General features: G+C 31.3%; 1 protein-coding gene across 1 annotated transcript; it reads left to right on the forward strand.

Moving 5' to 3' along the window:
* The first annotated feature begins 867 nt into the window (after positions 1-867).
* LOC114382270 (aspartic proteinase PCS1-like) lies at positions 868-2,828 on the forward strand. Its single transcript, XM_028341567.1, has one exon. The coding sequence runs from the start codon at positions 1,059-1,061 to the stop codon at positions 2,436-2,438; it is 1,380 nt and encodes a 459-aa protein (XP_028197368.1). The 5' UTR covers positions 868-1,058; the 3' UTR covers positions 2,439-2,828.
* The last annotated feature ends 19,304 nt before the right edge of the window (positions 2,829-22,132 follow it).

The following is a 22,132-nucleotide window of genomic DNA, read 5'->3' on the forward strand; positions in this document are numbered from 1 at the left end:
GGTCACTGCTAAAAAATATGAACTAGGAAAATAAAATATTCTTATTAAAATTATACATATTGTAGAAATATTAAATCCGTTTAACACTCATTCTTTTAAATAATTAAGCATAGTCAATAGTAGGAGTATTAGTCGTACAAATATGACTGAAAATTCAACCATTAACATAATAATAACTGCGGAAAGTGTATTTATTTTAATATAAGCTGCACTCGAACGGGATCCAATCAAAATAAATAATCTTGGAGTGCGTGTTAACACTTTCTTTTTCATCTCGTGTTGACCACCTACATATAACCTACTGTCCTACACTACAGTATAATGGTGGGTTAGGGCTTCTTCCTCTTCTTATTTCTTCTAACTAGCTTGGCACCAGCTGTAGTGTAGTTGACTAACATCAACGTCCCATTCCCACTTGCCCTAAATCAAATGCCAATCTTCTTCTTAATACAACAAAATCTTACTTAAGCTTAAATTATAAATAAACCCCCTCCACATTTTTTTCATTTCTTTCTAAAATAAAACTAAAGTGTAGAATTTCAACAAATTAGAAACAATGGCATTTAACTTAAGTACTTAACCATTAAAAATCAAAAGTGAATACAATTGAAGTACTAGTAATCTAGTAGTATAATTATAATTAAGTAGAGATGTGTTTTGAATAAAATAAAAATTTGCTTTACGTGTCCAGAAATATCCACAAGTGTAATAAAGAAGGGGCGTAGGGAAGCAGAAAGAGATCATAGGACAGATACCCGTTCACATAAATAAATGAGAATTATAAAATCATCTAACCAAGACACACCTTCCAATTTTAAATATCTGAACCCTAATTTAATTGGGTGGGATCACAAGATAGTAGATCTGAGTGTGTGTCTTTCTTTCTCTGCCAAATGAAAGAATAATAAGATCCACCCCACTCAACCGAAGAAAACGCGTCTTCTTTTGGCGTTTCTTTGTTCCCCCAGCCTCTCTTTTTCTTCTTCCTTTCCCCCGCTATATATACAAACACAACCTGCGATACTCACATTCACACAAACACAAACACAAACATCATTATGCCTCCATCATCACTGTTTTCAAACATGCATTTCTTGTTCTTTTTTCTTCTCTCCTCCATACACCTCTCTGTACAACTCAACCACACCACCACCACCACCACCACTAACAACTCAACCTCATTATTCTCACTCTCTTTCCCTCTCACATCACTCTCCCTCTCCACCAACACCGCTCTCAAGATGATGCTACGCAACTCACTCATTGCAAACACAAACAACAACAACACACAACTTAAATCACCACCTTCTTCTCCTTACAACTACAAGTTGTCTTTCAAATACTCCATGGCTTTAATCGTGGACCTTCCCATTGGTACCCCACCGCAGGTCCAGCCCATGGTGTTGGACACCGGAAGCCAGCTCTCGTGGATTCAGTGTCACAAAAAAGCACCCGCGAAGCCTCCCCCAACGGCGTCGTTTGACCCTTCTCTCTCCTCTACCTTTTCTACCCTTCCGTGTACTCACCCTGTCTGCAAGCCCCGAATTCCCGATTTTACCCTCCCCACCTCCTGCGACCAGAACCGCCTCTGCCACTACTCCTACTTCTACGCCGACGGCACTTACGCCGAGGGCAATCTCGTCAGAGAAAAATTCACTTTTTCGCGTTCCCTTTTTACCCCCCCTCTCATCCTCGGCTGCGCCACCGAGTCCACCGACCCCAGGGGCATTTTGGGAATGAACCGCGGACGCCTCTCCTTCGCTTCCCAGTCCAAAATTACAAAATTCTCCTACTGTGTCCCCACCCGCGTGACCCGACCTGGGTACACTCCAACCGGGTCGTTCTACCTTGGCCACAACCCGAATTCCAACACGTTTCGGTACATCGAAATGTTGACTTTTGCTCGGAGTCAACGCATGCCGAATCTCGATCCTTTGGCCTACACTGTAGCCTTACAGGGGATAAGAATCGGAGGAAGAAAACTCAACATCTCGCCGGCGGTTTTTCGTGCCGATGCTGGTGGGTCGGGTCAAACCATGCTTGACTCCGGATCCGAGTTTACTTACCTTGTTAACGAGGCTTATGATAAAGTGCGGGCTGAAGTAGTTAGGGCTGTGGGCCCCAGGATGAAGAAGGGTTACGTGTACGGTGGTGTTGCGGACATGTGTTTCGATGGGAATGCGATTGAGATCGGACGGCTAATAGGGGACATGGTGTTTGAGTTCGAGAAGGGGGTGCAAATAGTGGTTCCCAAGGAGAGGGTTCTGGCTACCGTGGAGGGTGGGGTTCACTGCATCGGGATTGCGAACTCTGATAAATTGGGTGCGGCCAGTAACATTATTGGGAATTTCCATCAGCAGAATCTGTGGGTGGAGTTTGATCTGGTCAATCGCAGAATGGGTTTTGGTACGGCTGATTGTAGTAGATTGGCTAAGTAGAATGGGGGAAACGTTAGATATGTGTTGGTGCATGTAACTTGCGTGTGTCAGCTGTTGGTAACTAGAGATTTTTTTGTACCAAGGGAATATCAACGTGTCACGTGTGTGATCAGGCATATGATCATGATGATATGGTTGAAATCCAACGGTCCAAGAGCGAGGAAGAAAAAGAAAGTTCTACAACTGTTGCCATGATGACGCCAACTGCTTTTGGAAGATGTGTGAAGGCACACAAGTTATATCTTGTACACTGAGAGACTATTGTATATAATGAGGATTAATTAGAGGATGTGTATTATTTACATATATTAATTAATATTTAATATATATGAACCATTGCTTTGTTTTTTGAGATATAATATAATAATGTATACGAGAATGTGAATGTCCTCCTTAAAACATTTTATTTGCATAGGCTGTGCAAATATTATGTAGTTAGGGTAATATTTTTAATTTTTAGCTTTTAGCTATTCTTATAGTAGTAGTTAACTACTAATTTGATACTCAATGCTCACATTCGTTTACAGAATGGAATACTATCAATCAATATTGGGTGGCTCTTTAGGCTAAAGCATGATTAGCATGCTAAGCGTGTTCTGAATGTCATGCTAAAGGATTCACTTTTCGCGACCCTCAAACGCGTGATTTGAATGAGGTGCAATTGTACAAACGGGTAACCTAATACTAGTACTACTTTGTTTGGTTTGCCAACCCTCGATCTGGTATCACGTTAACATTGTAATGCAAGTGTAATTATAATGCTCATTAAAAACAAATTAATGTTTTATGGCCTTTATGTTGAAAGAAAGCGAGTTTTAATAAAAGGAGTAATGATATATAAGATTGAGTAACTGAAGCACCCCCTCAATCTCTAATAGTAGTTGATACAATCCCTTCCATTACATTTATTTTTTGTCCTATGCAGTTTTTTTTTTCTTTCTCTTCAATGGCGTTGGCTTTCTTGAAATTAATAACATGTTTGGAACTGCGTTAGAATCATGTTGAATGAAAAAAATACACTTTCCGATATAAAAATTACAAGGAAAGAGTTGTTTTTGCATTGCGTTTAAGAGAACACAAACACACTATATATATAACATTAGCGAGTTATAAAGTGGCGGTCTTGCGGATTGAATATGACTCATCTTATTTATTTATTTACTATTTAGAAAAGTCTTAGGGAGACACCACCAGTAATAGGCATTTATACATATTAGGGTTCAACATTCATTCATACATATATATATATATATATATATATATATTAACTTCGGTATGATTATATTTAAAAATAAAAAAATAAAAACTTCTATATGTTTGTGTGGAATTTATTTTTTTATATTTTATTTTAGACAAGAAAAACTTTAAAAAAAAAGGCCACTTTTTCCTTTAGTAAAACAACTGTAATTTAATTTGTGGGTTATGTATCTTTTCATTTTTTTAAATCTAATTAATTTATTTTATTGATTCTCTCTGTCTCTCTCATGGCACGTGCATGTCTCTATCATCTCAATCTTTAAGCCTTCAATTTCACGTTGCCAACACTTGCTAATTGTGAGTAAAGCCAAAGTTGTCATATATACGTTTTGTTTTGCAATTGTTTTTTTTTAATGTATCTTCACAAGGAGGGAAAGAGGTACAACTGGAGCGAAAAAGAAAAAAAACTACTGTATGAAGAAAACTTGTACATTTTTTTTTTAAAAGATGAAAGACTTATACCTATTATCTCTTTTACTTTGTATATTATTCTTATATGTACGTTGAGATATATTAATGTTAAAAATATTACAGGCAACTATCATATTTTTTGATAATTATCATCATGCTGACACATAGAAATGAAAGGCAGTGTAGCTTTTCAATTAAGAAGAGTGAAAATACAATATACCAATGTAAGAAAAAGTTAGTATAATGATTCCTTTTGTGAGTAAAATAATGTTTTTTTAATCTCAATTTCAATTTTATTAACCAAGTTTTCTCACAGAAGAAAGACCATGCCATGCCGTGCCGCCACAAAAAGTGATTTTAACAATACGAGAATAGTATAAAATTAAGATGTACCCAAAAAGGTAAAAGAATATTATTGGTTTGATAAGATAAGACAAAAGCATTAGTACTAGAAGAAGGAGCAAAGTGAAGAAACAAGATTTTACTATTACGAAGAACTGAGCTGGAATGGGACAAGAACAGCTGCTTTGTTCGCCGCCCAAGACACTAACTGCTCCTTCTAATTCCCGACAATATCTTTCGTATGATTAAAATCGTTAACAAAATTGTTACTTATATATAGGAATACATAAAGTGGTCGTCGTCACTTGCATTTTTTACTATTTACTAACCTTCAATTTGATATAGGATTAAAAAATTAAAAATTAAAAATTAATATCATATAATATAATTGATAAATAATTTTTATTTTTAAATATGTGGTTAATCTTTATAGTTCTATTTATGTATTTAAAAAAATATTTGTTGAAAGAAATTAAATTTAATATCTTAAAAAATTAATCTTTAACTTTTTAATATAAATATAATTTAATCATGATTAATTTAGATTCATCACTTTGTTATTAGAGTTAGTTTAATTAGTCACAGATTAATTATTCTTTTCATACATCCATGTATTCTAATATAACTTTTGATATATTCTTATTAAAAAAATACTTTTATATGAACTTTGACTTTCCTTTTTATTTTTTACCCAAACAAACACATTAACTCTCATTGGTATTTTTTCAGTAAAAAAATCTACCATTCGTATTTTAATTTTCATTAGTCATCCAATATACTTAAACTGTCCTTTGAGTAATACTTATGCACAGCCTGTAATTATTGATAGAAAAAATAAAATTAAATATGAATTATAAGGGAAATACAGTAATGTTACCTACACGCACAAAAATCTCCTCACACATGTCCCACACAAAAATAGAATGAATGGTTGGTTTTATTTTTTGTTTATTTATTAATTAGTATTACCCTACACACCTAACTTGATTTTTGTCATCAAATCATTTTTATTTGTGTACGTTCAATGTGGTTTTGCTTTTGTGAAACAAATAATCCTCTAATTAAGCAAAATGCTTCAACTCTTTTTTTTTTAGTTCAATAAACCAATCTATATATTTTCTATTGCAATTATTGTTTTATTTTTCTCGTTATTATATATCAAGAAGCACATGCCTAGAAATACAATCAAACAAAAGTTAAGATAGCATTAAATTATTAAAAACATTAAGATAAATTATATTATTATTTTAGTATATCTCGAGTTTTAAATTCTATATTTATACAAAATTAATCGAACTCTTAATAAATTTCGTTCACGTGGTGCTTATTAGCATAGATTAACTGCATTTTTGGTTAATAAATTTTAATCTACACTGTAGTAAAGTAGAAACAAGGAGGTCTGGTAACAGTGGTAAGGATGGAAACAATATTAATTTACAATTAATAGCAACTAATTAGAAGTGGCACCACAACTCGTGAACTTGTGTAGCTCTTTGTTTTTTCCTGATGGCATCATGTAAATAATTTTTGCAAATATTAATCATTATTTCTAAGAAAACTATTTTTACATTTCATTGTATTTAAAATGTAAATTTATTTATCAAAATGTATTTAATTCTTTGCAGGACCTATAACTTTTCTGTACTATGTATGTATTATATAGACTAAATTTGCATGGTACTACCACTAATAAACGAAAGATACTTTCCAACTGCCTAGTGTCCCTAGTATTTAATGCTTTGATTAAAATGATTTCTCAAGAAAAAAAAATCTCCAAGGATCACCCAAATTAATAGTTATGGTGAGTGTGAAGAGATGTATTGGTCCGGCTTATATTTTTTACAGTCTTTTGAGTATTTTAATTTATTGTATGATATTAATTTGCTATTTTTCAAAAGTAAAGTATTAATTAGTTTTTCATTATATTTCAATTTATTAAAATCTCTTATAAAATATTTACTCTGCCTTTGTTATGACTTATGAGTACATGTGTTATTTTGAGTTTTGATCTAGGTTGTGTCTAGGCTTACCTTTTGCTTAATACAATCTTTCTATTTTTTCAGTCTAAATTGTAATTTTAATTCTCATTTTTTTTGTAATTTTGGTTTTTCTTCTTCAATTTTTTAAAATTTTTGTTCAATATTAAATTTTGGATTTTTATTCATTTTAATTAACTAATTTTTTATGATATCTTAATTCTCAAGTCAATATTTTAGATTTAATGTTTAATTAAATAAAAGAAATATATCTATATCTATCTATCTATCTATATATATATATATATATATATATATATATATATATATATGTAAAATTAATTATTTAACCAAAATTTCTGATTTTCTAAGATATAGAAACTAAAGTCTTGAGAGAATTTTTTTTTTGAGAAATCAAAGTTGTGGATTAAGAATTATAAAGAGACTAAAAATATAATTTAACTTTATCAATAATTATTAATTAATAATAATTATTGATTTATTAATTTTTATTAACCTTAAATTCAAGATAAAATTACATTTTTGGTCCTTTAATTTGTCTCTAATTTTAATTTTGGTTCTCCTTTAAAATTATTGACAAATTTTGTTCTCTTATTTTATACAATCACGCAATCTTGATCTCTCAGACCAGAATTAGATGATGACGGTTATAAATGAATGTTAACTGTCATATGGATTCGACATTCAATCAGAACATGACACGTGACAGTCATCATCCAATAAAAACGTGACACATATCCGTTAATATTCTTTTGTAATACTCAACGTTCAAGTCTGGATTAGAGACCAAAATTGTATGATTGAATAAATTAAGAGGACAAAATTAATTAATAATTTTAAAGAAAGACCAAAATCAAAATTAGAGATAAATTATGAGAAAAAAATATAATTTTATCTCAATTCAATCAAATTCACCACTTTTTCTTTTTTTCCTTCTCTCTTGACCGTGGTGTCACCGATATATCCTTATTATAACCCCTAGTACAATAATCCTCCTATTAACTCGACATAATGTAGCTCGCTGTGATACTCCATCTCTAAATGCATTGACCAAGACACTGCATGCATGACAATCACCTACTCACACAATGAGCAACGCCACATGTTAATGTCCAAAGATATATGTGCATCATCTTCTACATATTATACAACTAGAAACTTATTTACAGCCACCACTCGTAAAGCTCAAAGCCAACTTCAATCCCTCACCAACATTGAGTTTGATTTGAACAAGTCTTTTATATTATTGTAAAACATACATGTCATTATAGAAAAATAAAAAAATAATTAAATATGAATTTAGAGTTTTTATAAAAAAAAATTGTTTATTATTAGTCATTTTAAGTTTGTATTTTTTCTAATTTTAATTTTAATATATTTTTTTAGTTCATTTAAATTCTTATAATTTTATATTTTTTTTTAATTTTAGTCCTTAAAGCACGGACTTACCGTAACTAAAAATGAAATAAAAATTAGAATCTCAAAAGAATTAACGTAAACTTATAGAAATTGAAAATGAAAAATTTACAGGGATTAAATTAAAAAAAACATAAATTTATAGTGAATAAAAATAAATAAAAATATTTACAAAAATCAAAATTGAAAAAGCAACATGAATTTATGAATTTATAAGAACTAAAATTATATTTAATCCAATAAAAATATTTTTTGTAATGATATTCGTTTTTTATTAGTATTTCACTTTAATAGTTAAATGAATTTACAGTTGCATCTTATCATTTTCAATAAAGTATTTTTGTCAGAAAAAAACTATTTCGCTGTAATAATTTGTATAAAAAATATTTTTCTTAAAACATGTACATATTACCTTGAAAGATAAATAATATGAAATGGAGTATGTGAGTTTACAACTATGTTTTAACTTATTTAATAATGATAAACTTATTAAATAAAAATATTTTATAATAATAAATTGTCTAATTAATAAAATTTCAAAAAACTATGTTGCATTTAAAAGATAAACAATTTGAGAAAAAGGAGTGTATATTATAAAGAAAAATTAATGGAAATATAGGAAAGTGTATATATATATAAATTGCCGATGCACAAATTGTTCAAGTATGTCAGAAATATAGTGTAGTATAAAGTTATTATTAATTTGGAATTAATTGCATTTGGTTATTACTTAATTGACATACCTTTAAATATAAATTATAGTTCCCCCTCTCATTCAAAAAAAAATATATAGTTAGAGCTCCTTTTATAACCAGTTTAATCATTTCACCACTTCAATTGTTTTTGTATACAAATCTGCATTTATACGTAATACACTAAAGTATAATACACTAATACATTGCTGAAAAGTTGAAAATAAACTATAAGAGTTATTACAACATTTATGTGGTTTTGAAATGCCTTTGTGCCATTTTTTTTTATTTCTATGGACCCCCTTACTATTTCATTTTGAGACTTCTGTTCATAAATTAATTTGTCTTACCCTTTTTTTTTTTATTTCAGAATCTTGTCTCAACTTAAAAGGTACTAGCATGCAGTGGATTTTTTTAAAACTAAAACGGCTAATTAGTTAGGAGCAATTATTTCAAGGGTTGCGTAGAAACAAATAAGCTAGAGGAATTTAAACGATTTCTTTTTAGCAAATGTTAACTCTCTTTTTTCATGAAATTGGAAATTAACACAAGGAGACCTCTTTTTGTGAATAAATGCCAGAAGGAAGCCACTGGGACATCTTAGTCGTAAGGATTATAATTACATAGTGGGTCAATTGGTCAAAGAAGCAAACAGGGAATGGCCCATAGCCATAAATGAGTTAGAGAGGGATTAAATACAATAGTCCCTAGTTTTAGATTTTATAATTATCCAGACTTTAAAGTTTTGATTTGCTTAAATTTATTTTCAAATTAAGAAACTATCAGTTATATTCAATTTTTTTAATATTTTTATTAGAAAAAATAGACTACACACTCATTATCTAATTATATTATAATTAATTATGCATGATAAATTTATTAAATTTTTATAATAATTATTCTAAAAATCATATCAATCATGACTTATAATTAAATAATAATATAAAAATGTTTTATACTGTATATTTTTTTAAAAATTATTAAATAAAATAGGAGAGTCTCTTACATATATAAAAATAATTCAAAAGCAAAAATAAAATACTGTAATTGGGATTTATTTTTTGTGAATATTAATAAAATGGCAGTAGTAATTATTAGCAAATATTTATCTAACCACGTGTAGACAAGGAATAGCTGAAACTGAAAAAGGTAAAGGGTTTCTTCCAGGGGAGAATAGATGGAAAGTAGGTTACGTCAGAATCACAATAGTATTTAGAGGAACATTATTTATAGGAGCCAGCTGGCCATGAAAATCGTGGAGCAGACTTCACCCCACTGGAGTCTCGAGAAAAATAAAAGTGCAATCCCAAGGCAACGTTATCCGACCCAGTAAATAATTACACAAACAATTGGAGTGCTATTTATTTATTTTACAGCTATGGCTAAGTTGGAAATTAGAAGAATCTCTCATTTTCAGCTCAAAAGAAACAAGAGAGATGACCAAAGTTAGCATATAATATTCCACATGGGTACAAGAGACACTGCCCAATTCCTTGAAAAAGGTGCAAATTTAAATTTCAAAGGCTGAAGTGAATTGATAAGGTGGAAACCAAAAGGGAAAAGGAAGGGCCAATTACGTTATGTGCAGGGGAGTAGGTGTGTTTGGGGTTGCACATATGTGGGAATGGTCCCAACCCTTTCCCTCGGCCTTCTAATTTATCACTACAATTATTTTATTATTATGATAAATGATAACCAGGATTCCTCCAAACATTACTTAAGGAATTAAAAAAAAATATATATATATATATATATATATATATATATATATATATTTTTTTTTTTAATTCCTTAAGTAATGTTTGGAGGAATCCTGGTTATCATTTAATATTTTTTTATTTAGTTCTTTAACCATAATATTCTAAGAGTATTTGTTAGCCAGATCCTTTTATTATATATTTCATTCAGTACTTACTGCAAGCCAGCTTTGGTCTCAGATTTTTCAGTTTTTCATGATGTCTTTGTGTTTTGTATTATGTGCTGCTTCATTGCTTTAGCCTTTAGTTGGGACTTGGTTGGGAGAGAGCCAGACAAGGAAAAGAGATAAGGAAAAACTTTGCTTTATTGGCATTACATTACAGGTCATGGGATACACGAACACCGACGATATTTTAACTTGAATTCACAGCATAGCTTATTTTCTAATGGATCAATATTAAAGAAATTATGTAACAAAGATATGATTTCCAATGAAAGATGCTTGATTAATTTCTTACGATGATTTTTGTTGTTCGAGAAGTCTAGTTAGCATTGTGGGTTTTTTTTTTTTTATTTATTTAAGTTTTGGCATGAATATTTTATATAAATAACTCATCTTTAAAGTTTTTTAAAAATAAAAAATAATTTAATATGCTCTAAAATACTCATACGTATCTTAAGTTTTTATCATTGAATGTGTCCTAATGTCAATTGATAACGCCAAATAATAAGAGTCAAATAAAGGTAGTTATGATCAAATTTTAACAGGTTGATTTAACTATTGGAATATTGGACAAGCATTAGATATTTTCTAATTTTCAAGAAATAGAATTTGGGACCTTTGATTAGGAGTTCTGGCCTTATTATTAAACGCGTAAATCAAATGAAAATAAATTATTTTGGTTTAAGCAGTTAGTTATTTTGAATTTGAGATCTCAATATACTATTGAGAAAAAAATTTATCACTCAGGTTTAGAGAAAATTTAGAGATATTTATTTGAAGAAATATTATTTGGAATCTTGGATGAGGACTTTTGCTCTTATCACAAAACATGTAAATTAAATGACACAGAATTATTCTGCCTTTTTATCCCTCTTTTTACTTTTTTTCCTCCATCCTTGTTTTTAAAATGAATAATCAAGGATATATCAAGTATTTACTTTTAATATAATAAATATATTATGATAGTAATTCATTAAATAATTTGATACTAATAATTATACCCTTATTTGCTTTAACATTTGGCTCCCTCCCTTGATAGGTGCTTGCCATTTCAAGTTGTAATGCAATTACAAACACAAAAAACTTGAATTCGTTGTTATTGTTCTTCATCTGGGTCTTGAATTGGTCGCTTCTTAAACGAGAATGAAAAACATGGTCCCAGCCCAAATCACCATCAGCCTCACAATAGGGCCGTAAATAGTATTAGTTTGGGCCCACAACAGTTTACACTTTTCTATTTTTTTCTTCTTCTTTGATTTGCTTTATTTATTATTATTAAAATTAAATAAAGTCATTTTCATCTTAAAAAAATAAAGCCATGTTGATGCTTAATTGAGTTCAGTTTAAGTATAAAATACAAATAAGCGTTTCTCTAATAAGATGCTAGACGCTGGTTACAACCCAGCACTTGCTAGTAGCTACTTTTGCTCCCTAATAAGCACTATTTACTAGCAAATGTAAAAGAATAATGTTCATTATCACCTTTCAAAAATTAATGTTATTATCATTTACCAGTACTTGCTAGTTGCTACTTTTGCTCCTTGATAATTACAATTTACTTGCAAATAAAAAGGATAATGATAATTACCAGTACTTGCTAGTTGCTACTTTTGCTCCTTGATAATTACAATTTACTTGCAAATAAAAAGGATAATGATAATTACCAGTACTTGCTAGTTGCTTCTTTTGCTCCTTAATAATTACTAGCAAACAAAAAAGAATGATGCTAATTACTGAAAATTAAAATTATTAATTAAAGACTAATTTAAAGGATTAAAATGTTTAGTCACTATATATAAAGAGGTCAATTTAGAAACTAATTAAAAATTGAAAATATTTAATCATTATCAAAATTGATTTAGAGACTGAATAAAGTCCATTAATCATTCTTAATTATTTTTTTGCCACAAATTTGAAATGTGATTAGAACCTGCTTTCAATCGGTAATGATCAATAAACAACTTTATTTGTTTAGAATTTTTTTTTCCTTGTACAAGAGCATCTCAAATGAGTATAATCTAAATAATTCATTTTGAGTTTTTTTATTTTATGTTAATTGATTCTTACAATATCACATCATAATTAAGCAACTCATATATTTTACTCTAATAATATAATTTTATGTAATTTTTAAATTACTCCCTTAAATGATCCTTTAATAACAAGAAAATATTTTTTTACTCATGAGCAATTGTTACTTATATAAACAACAAAAACTTAATTTTAATATAACTAGGGACGATAATATTTTTCCTTCAATTATTTAACATCGGATTCCAATGAGAAATATCTAGTTAAATTGACGTCAGTTGATTCATATTTTTTATGGTGAGGGCTGGTGTCACTAAGAATTAATTATTTTTTAGTTTTCACAAAGTGCACTTTAAAGAACTTATTAATGGTGAATATCTGAAAATATACCATAGGCTGTGATATGTGAGAAATGAAAATGAGAATTCCTTCATACGAAGTAGCAAGCAGATTGTTGAAACATGTTGCTTGCTTCTGCATATCTATCACCACCACTTTGGCATCACACACAGCTCAGCACTTTCTTTAAAAATCAACTTGGGCATCCATATCAGGTAGTTAATGAACCATCTTGTTCCCCACTTAATCAAATATATTTCAGTATCTAAAGTTAACAAGTGACCCTAACTTCGTCTTCTAGCATTTGCAATTGAAACAATTTGTTTTATTTATTAAGAAGCACTCCATTCGAATCACATATATATAGGGGACTTATCGTGACTTTGTAACAACCATCAGAGAGTTATCGTGACTTCGTAACAACCATGCTAAGTCATCCTTTAGTATAATCATTAACAACTCATCGTAAATGCTGAATCTATCTTTTTATTGTCCGATGTCATAATAAAATTTAAACTTAGTGTATAATGTATTTGATTTCACGTCAGATTCTTTGTAATCAAATTGGAATATCAGTTAATTAACGTGATTTTAATTAGGTAATTTTTCTTTATATTTAATTTTACGTTAAAGAATTAATTAAGGAAATAGAATTCATTCTGAGTTAAAACAATTATAAGTCACTTTTATATTAGATAAAAAGTTTACACTAAGTTTAATATTAACTTATTTTTATAATAAAAATATTCATTTTGTAAAAAAATAATATTAAAATATCCAAATATAAATTACATTATTTTAAAATCAATATTCATTCAAATATACACTAAAAGGATCTTATAAAACCTACCTAATTCCCTCACCAAGGGCTCAATTGTTGTGACTTATGTTAAATCCATATTTTACCTCACAAGAATTCTTCACCATTATATCTTTTTTTTTTATGTCATTTTAAAAGAGCACGAACTTCTCTCAATTGTAATGTATAAGTGCAAATGAAAATTATTGAAAGAAAAATTGTGCATGACAAGTCCAATTAGTAGTTTTGATAACGGAAAGGTTTTGCTCTTGCCTTGGCAATAGACAGATTCTAGAATAACATAGCTAGAGTAAAACCTAGATCTTAATAAGCCACACGAAGCTACGTACTCTCTCAGCTTAACTAATAGTAATTAGTATGTAATTATCTATATTGGCAAAGGAAATTAACCTGTCATGACACCCACCCCAAATTGAATTTGCATCTAATAGTGCTAATTAACAAGCTTAATTACTACATAACAAGAAACCATTAATTTCCTTCAAGCCAGTACTTAATTTCTAGTCTACCACAGACCCCATCAGATTTCTACAAAGCAACCACCAAATTGTTTCCCCATATATACAGTTTCCCTATATATTAATATTGTCGAATCTCTTTCCATCTCTATGCTCTCATGTGGTACCAATATGTCACATACTTACAACTGACCATAATAATATGGTTAAAATTCAATATCCTCCGTCAAAATACGGCTTTGAACTTTTGCACAACTATATATCAGACTCGAACATGCGTGACCAATTCAAAGAGTAAAAAATTATGTGAATACCATTTTTAACTTTTTTTTGTATGCGCGGGCGTGCGTGAAGATATATGTGTGAACATAAGCTAGCTCAGTGTGTGAATGTTCGCCCTAATCTTAGTAGTTTCATTGATAAAAGATTAATTTAAGTGATGTTCTAAAAGAGAAGTGATTACTGTAAAACCAAACTTGATTAATTTAACCTACTGATAGATAGAGTTAACAATATGAGTGGCAAATAGTGATAGAAATCAAAAGTTGAACTGTACACGTAGCCATCACATTTGTGCAGACTGCAGAGTGATGAATCTAATAGTGATTAACTCAATTAGGACTATTTTTCATCTTGAACAATTGCTAATGTACTAATTTTTATTTTGAGAGAAGGAAACATCTGACAGCATTGAATTCACGTACTTTCAGTACGCCGAGGTAAAGATTATCAAATATCTTTCAGTTATAATATGCCCTACATGGAAGGTTAGGCTAGCAGACCCAGAAATCACATGACTGGGTCCAAATTAAAAGGCCTTTTGACAAGCTACCATTCACCAAAACTCATTTAATTACACCGACTCCTTTGAGATCTTATCCATCGTCCAAGAAATCAAAACTTTTGTTATTTATTTTTTCTTGTATGAACATGTTCATCCCAAATGTTTCAACATAGATAAGCTTATAGCTAAAATTTCTTATGTATTTACTAAAAAATATATATCTATAATAACATTGATGGGTACAAGCAGTTGAGATACTAGACATGCCAATCGATCACCAAACTAAAACCTAGTGATGGAAAACAAATCATTATCACAAAGCATGGAGATATAATGTTGATTGGATGGTAAAGAGAGAAGTTAAGAGGCAAAGATAACGGGTTTGATCTCCTTTACTGAGAAAATTACCATTTTAACAAACTAATATTTGTTGATAAAAAAAAATGATCACAAAGCATGATTGACCCCTATTGGACACTTGGTCAGATGAACCACAGGTACACACTTGGTTGACAAAGTAGTGCAACCCACTACATTACCTCTTTGTCCTTCTATTACCATTATCCTTACCATCATTATTATTTGCATTGTTGTTGTCATTGCCACATTTGTTGCTATGGCCAGACTCTATAATAAGCCTATCCAATTGCCTTGAAATGCATTGAACTTCACATGTGTCAAGAAGAGGTTTATAATTATTGGTGTAAATTGAATTTGAGGGTGCTTCCTTTGCCATTCTCATAGCTTCTAACTTGTAACGTGAAGGCCTTGCCACACGTTGAGTTCTTGTGACATCAAACTCATTCTTAGCATTTCCTTCATAGCCTGAACCATGTTGGAACCATGCCGACGCAGTTGCTTTCAAAATGGCCAATTCATCTGTGGTTTTTTCATGAGGCTTCTTTCTGATCTCAACTAGAGAGTTTGGAGAAAAGAACTTGGATGACATGAGAATTGAGACCACTTTCTTTTTTTGAGAAAATGTCAATGTGTTTTTGGAAATTTTATGTTCCACCATGCAATGCAATGTGTTGTGGTTGAGAATTTCACATGTCTAAATTTTTTGAGGTGTTTCACAATGGTGGTGTCAGAATTTAATAACATCATTTATTGAAGATATGGGTATTCGGAGCTACTAGAAGTTTAAAGATGTGTGGTAGTTTGGTTCTTGTGAGAAATTGGTTTGGCCTTCTGCAATGTATTTTTTTGACTTGTGTACACCAAGAAAGGATTATTCTCCAACATTTTTTTGAGGCTTCCAGGTTCAAAGGAACAAAAGTTGTTGTCAAAAGTGGTTTGGGACTTGGATTTTTTAATCAAGGTCTAGGGTTCAATCATCGACTTGAGCATGAAATCACAAATAGCAATACTACTTAATTTACTCGCAAAATGGACTGACTCGATGAGAAAGGATTAGATTAGTTGAATGTCAAATAAGAAACTTCAAATACCTCTAGTTAAACTAAAAAGAAAAAAACCACTTCAAAACTGTGTTATTTTCATATGTCCCACTATAGTGTGGTGGTTTATTGAAAGTTCACAATCAATGCTCCCTTTATGCTTTCATCATAATCTCTCTTTTGGTGATTGCAAAGCTTGTGAGTAGTATCTTCTTTTGGTGATTGCAGAGCTTTAGAGTAGGATCCATTTACTTAAATGTTTTTTACGAAAGTAAATTGGGTTAATATTCAATTTAGTCCTTGAATTTGTAAGATGTTAACACTTGGATCTCTGAATTTTGAAAAAACAAAATTTTGTCCCTCAATTTGTAAAAAGACCAACAAATTCATCCCACCATGTATTTTTTTCGTTAACACAAAGGACACAATCTACGTGACATTAAGGGACCATTTTCATAGTGAGAAATTGTACTGAGTGGGATGTTGACTCGAATGGACTAAATTGTCACTTGAAATTACGATGTAGCAATTTATCAGTTTGGATGAATTTTCATTTTTTTACAACAACAAAGTAACCGCTAATATTCTTCTCCCCCAACAACTTCATCTTCTCCTACGCTCATCCTCTTCTTCTCCCCAACCAAGGTTTATATCTTCTCCTCCTCCAATGTCCATCCCCTTGTTTTCTTCTCCCATTGTTATCTTTTTTTGTTGCGCAAATCTTCTTCTTATGGTGGTTTGTTTATGGCTAGTTTAGGAATGGTGAATGGGTTGTTAGATAGCATGAAATGGAAATGTTTGTAGGTGTACACGTTGGACTAATTTGTCAACAACTTGTTAGATTCATGTATTTAATTAACATCAAGTAATATTATTAAGAGACTGATTTGTCACTTATTTATAAAAATGAGATGGTCAGATTATATCCCTTTTGCATGGTGTATATTGGCAGCTTTGTTGTATAATGGAAATTGAAAGATTTAGTGTAATATAATATTGAACTTAAGGACTTTAACATTAATACTAATCATATATAGGCTAAAACCACAATGGACTAGGTTCTTAAGTGGTCCAGTGTGAACTAATTTTATTAATGGATGGATTTATCTTATCCATATGATAGCAATCTATCCAATCTACACTAGATTTATTCCTTTTGTTACCCCTTCGACAACCTTCCGAGTCCCAACCACCATTTGTTGCCTCCAAAGGCAGTTTCCGGTGGCAATGTTTTTTTTTTTAATTCTTTCCTCCCCACCATCGTCTTTTCTTCTCCCTAACAATCCATTTTCGTTGACAACCATTGTCTCTTTCACAGATTACTAGTACCCTAAAAACACCAAATTAGGGTTATTCCAGGGTCAAGAAGTGAAATGCAACACACGACATTAAAACTAATAATATAATCCAAAGTAAATTCCACTTAAAATCATCACAACAAGAACCAAATGGAAATGTAAAAAAAATCTCAAAAAATTAGAAAATTCATAACTTGATTGATTAAAAAGAGAGCATTTTCATCGCATTCTTATTTTTCTATTACTGAACTTTGAATCCTTAATAGTAAAACTCATGCCTCAAAAACCAAACCTGTAAACAAATTTACAAAAAGGAATAAACTTTACATAACTTTACAATAACATTTGAGGAAGAGCTTAACAGGTCAACAAAGCAACCACCGCAAGATCACATGTTTTGTTTCGCTGTCATTGTCCACTGTGGTTGGAAACCTCTTCCACCACGACACTATTTTTTCCATTGTCGGCTCCTCCTTGCGCTATTGGAAGCCATCAAAGAGGTCCTCATCCAAATCCCTGGCGATAGTGGTGGTCGTAATTCAAACGCCTCTGACGGGGCAACACCAATGTTGTTGTGTAAGCATGCAACACTGACTAGATCTAATAATCGTTGGTGAGGGACATGACCGTCATCAACATTGATGAGGTGCACTAGTTTTCTTGTTATGTGCAGCATCCCATTTTTCGTAAAATAAATTAAAAAAGATTTTATTTAAAAATAAATAGAGTTTTAGAAAAATAATGAAGTTTTTATAATTAAATAAATAAGGAGAAAGAATTTTATTAATTAAAATAATAGTTTTAAGGTCAATAAAATAACTATATATCCTTAAAAATGTTTTATTTATTCATTTGATAGGGAGTAAAATCAAGTTTCTTTTTATAAAATGATAAAATGAAGAAAAATAGAGTAAATAAGAGGTCCTAAGTACCCTAGTTATAAATAGATACATATTAGGTCAGTTTTCACATTGACGATACATCTCTATACTTCCTCTTTCTCTCAATTTCGTTTTCCCTTCTTTCTCTCCCAAAACCCTCTATTTTTCTCGCATACACCCAAATCTATCTCAGTAAAACGATGACCCCGAACTTTTAACCGTTGGGTCGTCGTAAAATTTGAACACCATGTTTGGAACTTATTTTTTCACATAAACACCATTGGGATTTTTAAAATAATATTTGTAGTAAGGGGAATGTCCCTTGCATATATCTCTTTGTTTTTCCCGCATATACCCAAACCTATCTCAGTAAAACTATGATCCCGGACTCATTAACCGTTGGATCGTCTTGAAATTTGGACACCATATTGAAAATGCATTTATGCACATCTTCACCGTTGGGATTTGTAACATAATGTCTTTGGAGGGAGAAATTATCATCTCACGAAGACAGTGAACTGGAGGCTCCAATCCCTTCTCCTTCTCTCTAACGTTTGGAAATCCTAACAGAGCAGACAGAGGAAAAACTTGAGGAACCTTAGAAAACCTCTAGAGATGTCACTATCACTATTGGACTACACAGGTGAGCCCGCTTAGAGGTAATGGATGAGTTTATCACAATTGAGATTAGAATGAACATGTCTAGGGATTCTTAGAAGATTAAATTGAGATTTATTTAGGGATGTTTATTGTATTGTAATTCTTCATGTATGATTATAATTATGAGATTTTTATATTGGGATCATGAAATTGTGATTGAAATTGTGTATAAGTGAAAAGTTGAACATGTATTAATTTATGAGATAACGTAAACATGTGATGATGAATTATGACATTATGAGATTTTAAATTGTGGACATAGATATGGTTGTGAATAAGTGTGGTTAATACTTGATGTGACAATACTTGTGTTATGAGCTGTGAATTATACAATAACTCGATTGGTGTTTACCTTGAGAAAAATGTTTATGCGCAAAGTGTTAAAAGGGAAAGTGTAGGGTTCCAAATTAGGAACCTAAAGTGTTAAATTGTAGCGCAATGTGTTAAACGTATTTAAAACACGAGTATGAGATCGTGGGTATTGTATAATTCATTAGCAGTGTCTGCGTGCAAAAGTTGTTATAGGGGTTAGACCTGAATCGGGAAGGTGAAGCCCTAACGGATTCTTCAGAGTCTAGGCCTTAGGGGTAAAGACATTCAGTTTGAGTGCTCCTTTAAGCCTATGTTGATCCCATATGGTTGGAGCATTCTCGCAAAACAGAGTAACCCTGATTGGTCACTTTATGATTTTACTTAGTGAGAGTGACTTGGCATACCCATGGTGTGGTGTGTCTTGTTATGTACTCCTAAGCGCCCCAGTGTGGTTTTTCACTAACATGGTACCACATTACATATAGGTTTGAGTCTTAGTATAATTGTTGCATAACGTCTGTGAATTGTTTATCATGAAATTGATGAGTGTTGTTACGTCTTGACTTGAGTGTGTGATTTATGTGTAATGTGATTGGTGATTAAAAAATGAATTTTAAATGATAAAGTAGTGAAGTAACGTGGATTGTATTAAGTTGAGCTATGTTATAAATATTTCTATAATTTATTTTGATTTTGTCTTTGTTTATCTGTATTTTTTTTTAGAAATGTGATAATTCATTCTTTGTGTATTGTTTGTATTTGGATCCTGTGATGATATCGAACCTTATGTTTATGGAAGCAAATGACTAGGAGGATGACTTTAAAGAACCTCGTGCTAGAGGACGCTGGGACACAATGCTCTGATAGGATGTGATATTGGAGCATGAGTTTTTATTTCAATTGCATGATGTTATTTTACTTTATTTTATTCCATTGTTTAACAAGATTTCTTTTATAAACTTTGACGGCCTTGTTCTTAGTCAAATATGTTTTTAATAAGTTTTATTTAGTAATAGTGAAGTGAATGTGACCCTTTACCACATGAATTTGTGTACGTGATTTTGATAAAATTGATTTAATTAAATTCTGCATTTTATATGTTTTTCTTATTTGTATGTATGTCGGGATAGAGGGTGTCACATTTTGTGTCCCAAAAAGTTTTGATCTTGGCAAGGAAGTCAACAGTGGAAGATGTGCTTGCTATAAGAGATGTCATAGGTGATGGCGGTGGTGGCGAAACCATGGTTGTTAACTACGGTAATGATGAGAATGACGAATAGAGGAAATGGATCGGAAGAGTGAACGGTGTTAACAGTGAAGGGTGGAGAAAGAGTCGGGAGGAAAAGATCCAATGGGGTGAGTGTAGAGTGCAACACTATGAATAAGATAAATCCAACCATAAATAAAATTGGTTCATTATGGACCACTTAAGGACCTGGTCCACCATAATCTTGGCCTCAAACATAACACAATTAATTTCATTCTTAAACTATTAAAGATAAAAAAAAAATCCGCTACGACAATACCAAAAAATAAGCAAAAACTAATAACTATAGCACCGCCCAAAATAAACAACTAACGGCCAAATGACAACAACAAAGATGTCATAATGGAAATTCTCCAAAAAAACAAACCATCATAACACTTGTTGAAGTTCCAATTAGCATACACATAAAAAAAATATAAGAACAATAAATATTATCACTTCTTCATGTTTTCCCTTTGTGGCATCCCTGGTCTGAGAATGAAGCTCATGAAGTTAGGTTTTATCATCCTTGGTGAAGGTCCAGCTAGGAATGGTATCCTGATAGGTGCAGTAGGCCTAGTTAGAAGAGGCCTAAATGTAGGTGTTGGCTGAACAAACACGAAATTTGGTTCCTGCAACTAATGAATTTAATGACAATAATTAGTGTAGGTCATGCATGCTACAATATGCAAAGAATAAGGGATTTAACTCAACTTGTGGTAGAAGACTTGTTTGCACTGTTATAGGCTTAGGTTGACCTCCAGAGTCAACCATTGACACTGTTGGAGGTTGTTCTGCAGTGGATGCAAATTGAGAACAATCAATCTCATCCTATAAGAGTTAAAGACAAATATAAGTAAAGCTCCAACATGCATAATATAACAATAACAAAAACAAAAAACAAAATTTATTTTTACAACTTGTTAAGATTGGGTGTTATCAGACTCTTCAAGTGGTGGTGGTTGCCAATTTTTGGGTCTTGGTGGAATACCACCATTTGTACATCCCCTACAGTTGTGACCAGAAAGATTACATCTTTTGTCAGTGGTTTTCTTGTAAGTTCTTTCGAGTCTACTACTGTTGACTTGACCTTTATTCTAATCCCTTCTAGATTTCTTTAGATGCTCAAGTCTTCTTTTCGTGGTATGAGAATGATATTAATTTGTGAATCTTTTCTCATAGAGTCATTAACTTGATTCTGAATTTGGTTAACAATCCTTTCAATTTCCTTGTCAAGATCAACATCAATATCTTGAACTTCATCCTCAGTTTGATTCACCACAACCTTATCAGGCACACCACCTACCAGAATTGGGAAATCATCCACTATATGTTCAAAGTGTATGCACATATTTGTTAGGGTGAGCAATACCCATGTGGCACATGTGCAAGATATCTTTATCATTCTCCAACTAAAGCAATGCATAAT

This window comes from Glycine soja, chromosome 13, assembly GCF_004193775.1.
Source record: "Glycine soja cultivar W05 chromosome 13, ASM419377v2, whole genome shotgun sequence".
NCBI classification, from domain to species: Eukaryota; Viridiplantae; Streptophyta; class Magnoliopsida; order Fabales; family Fabaceae; genus Glycine; species Glycine soja.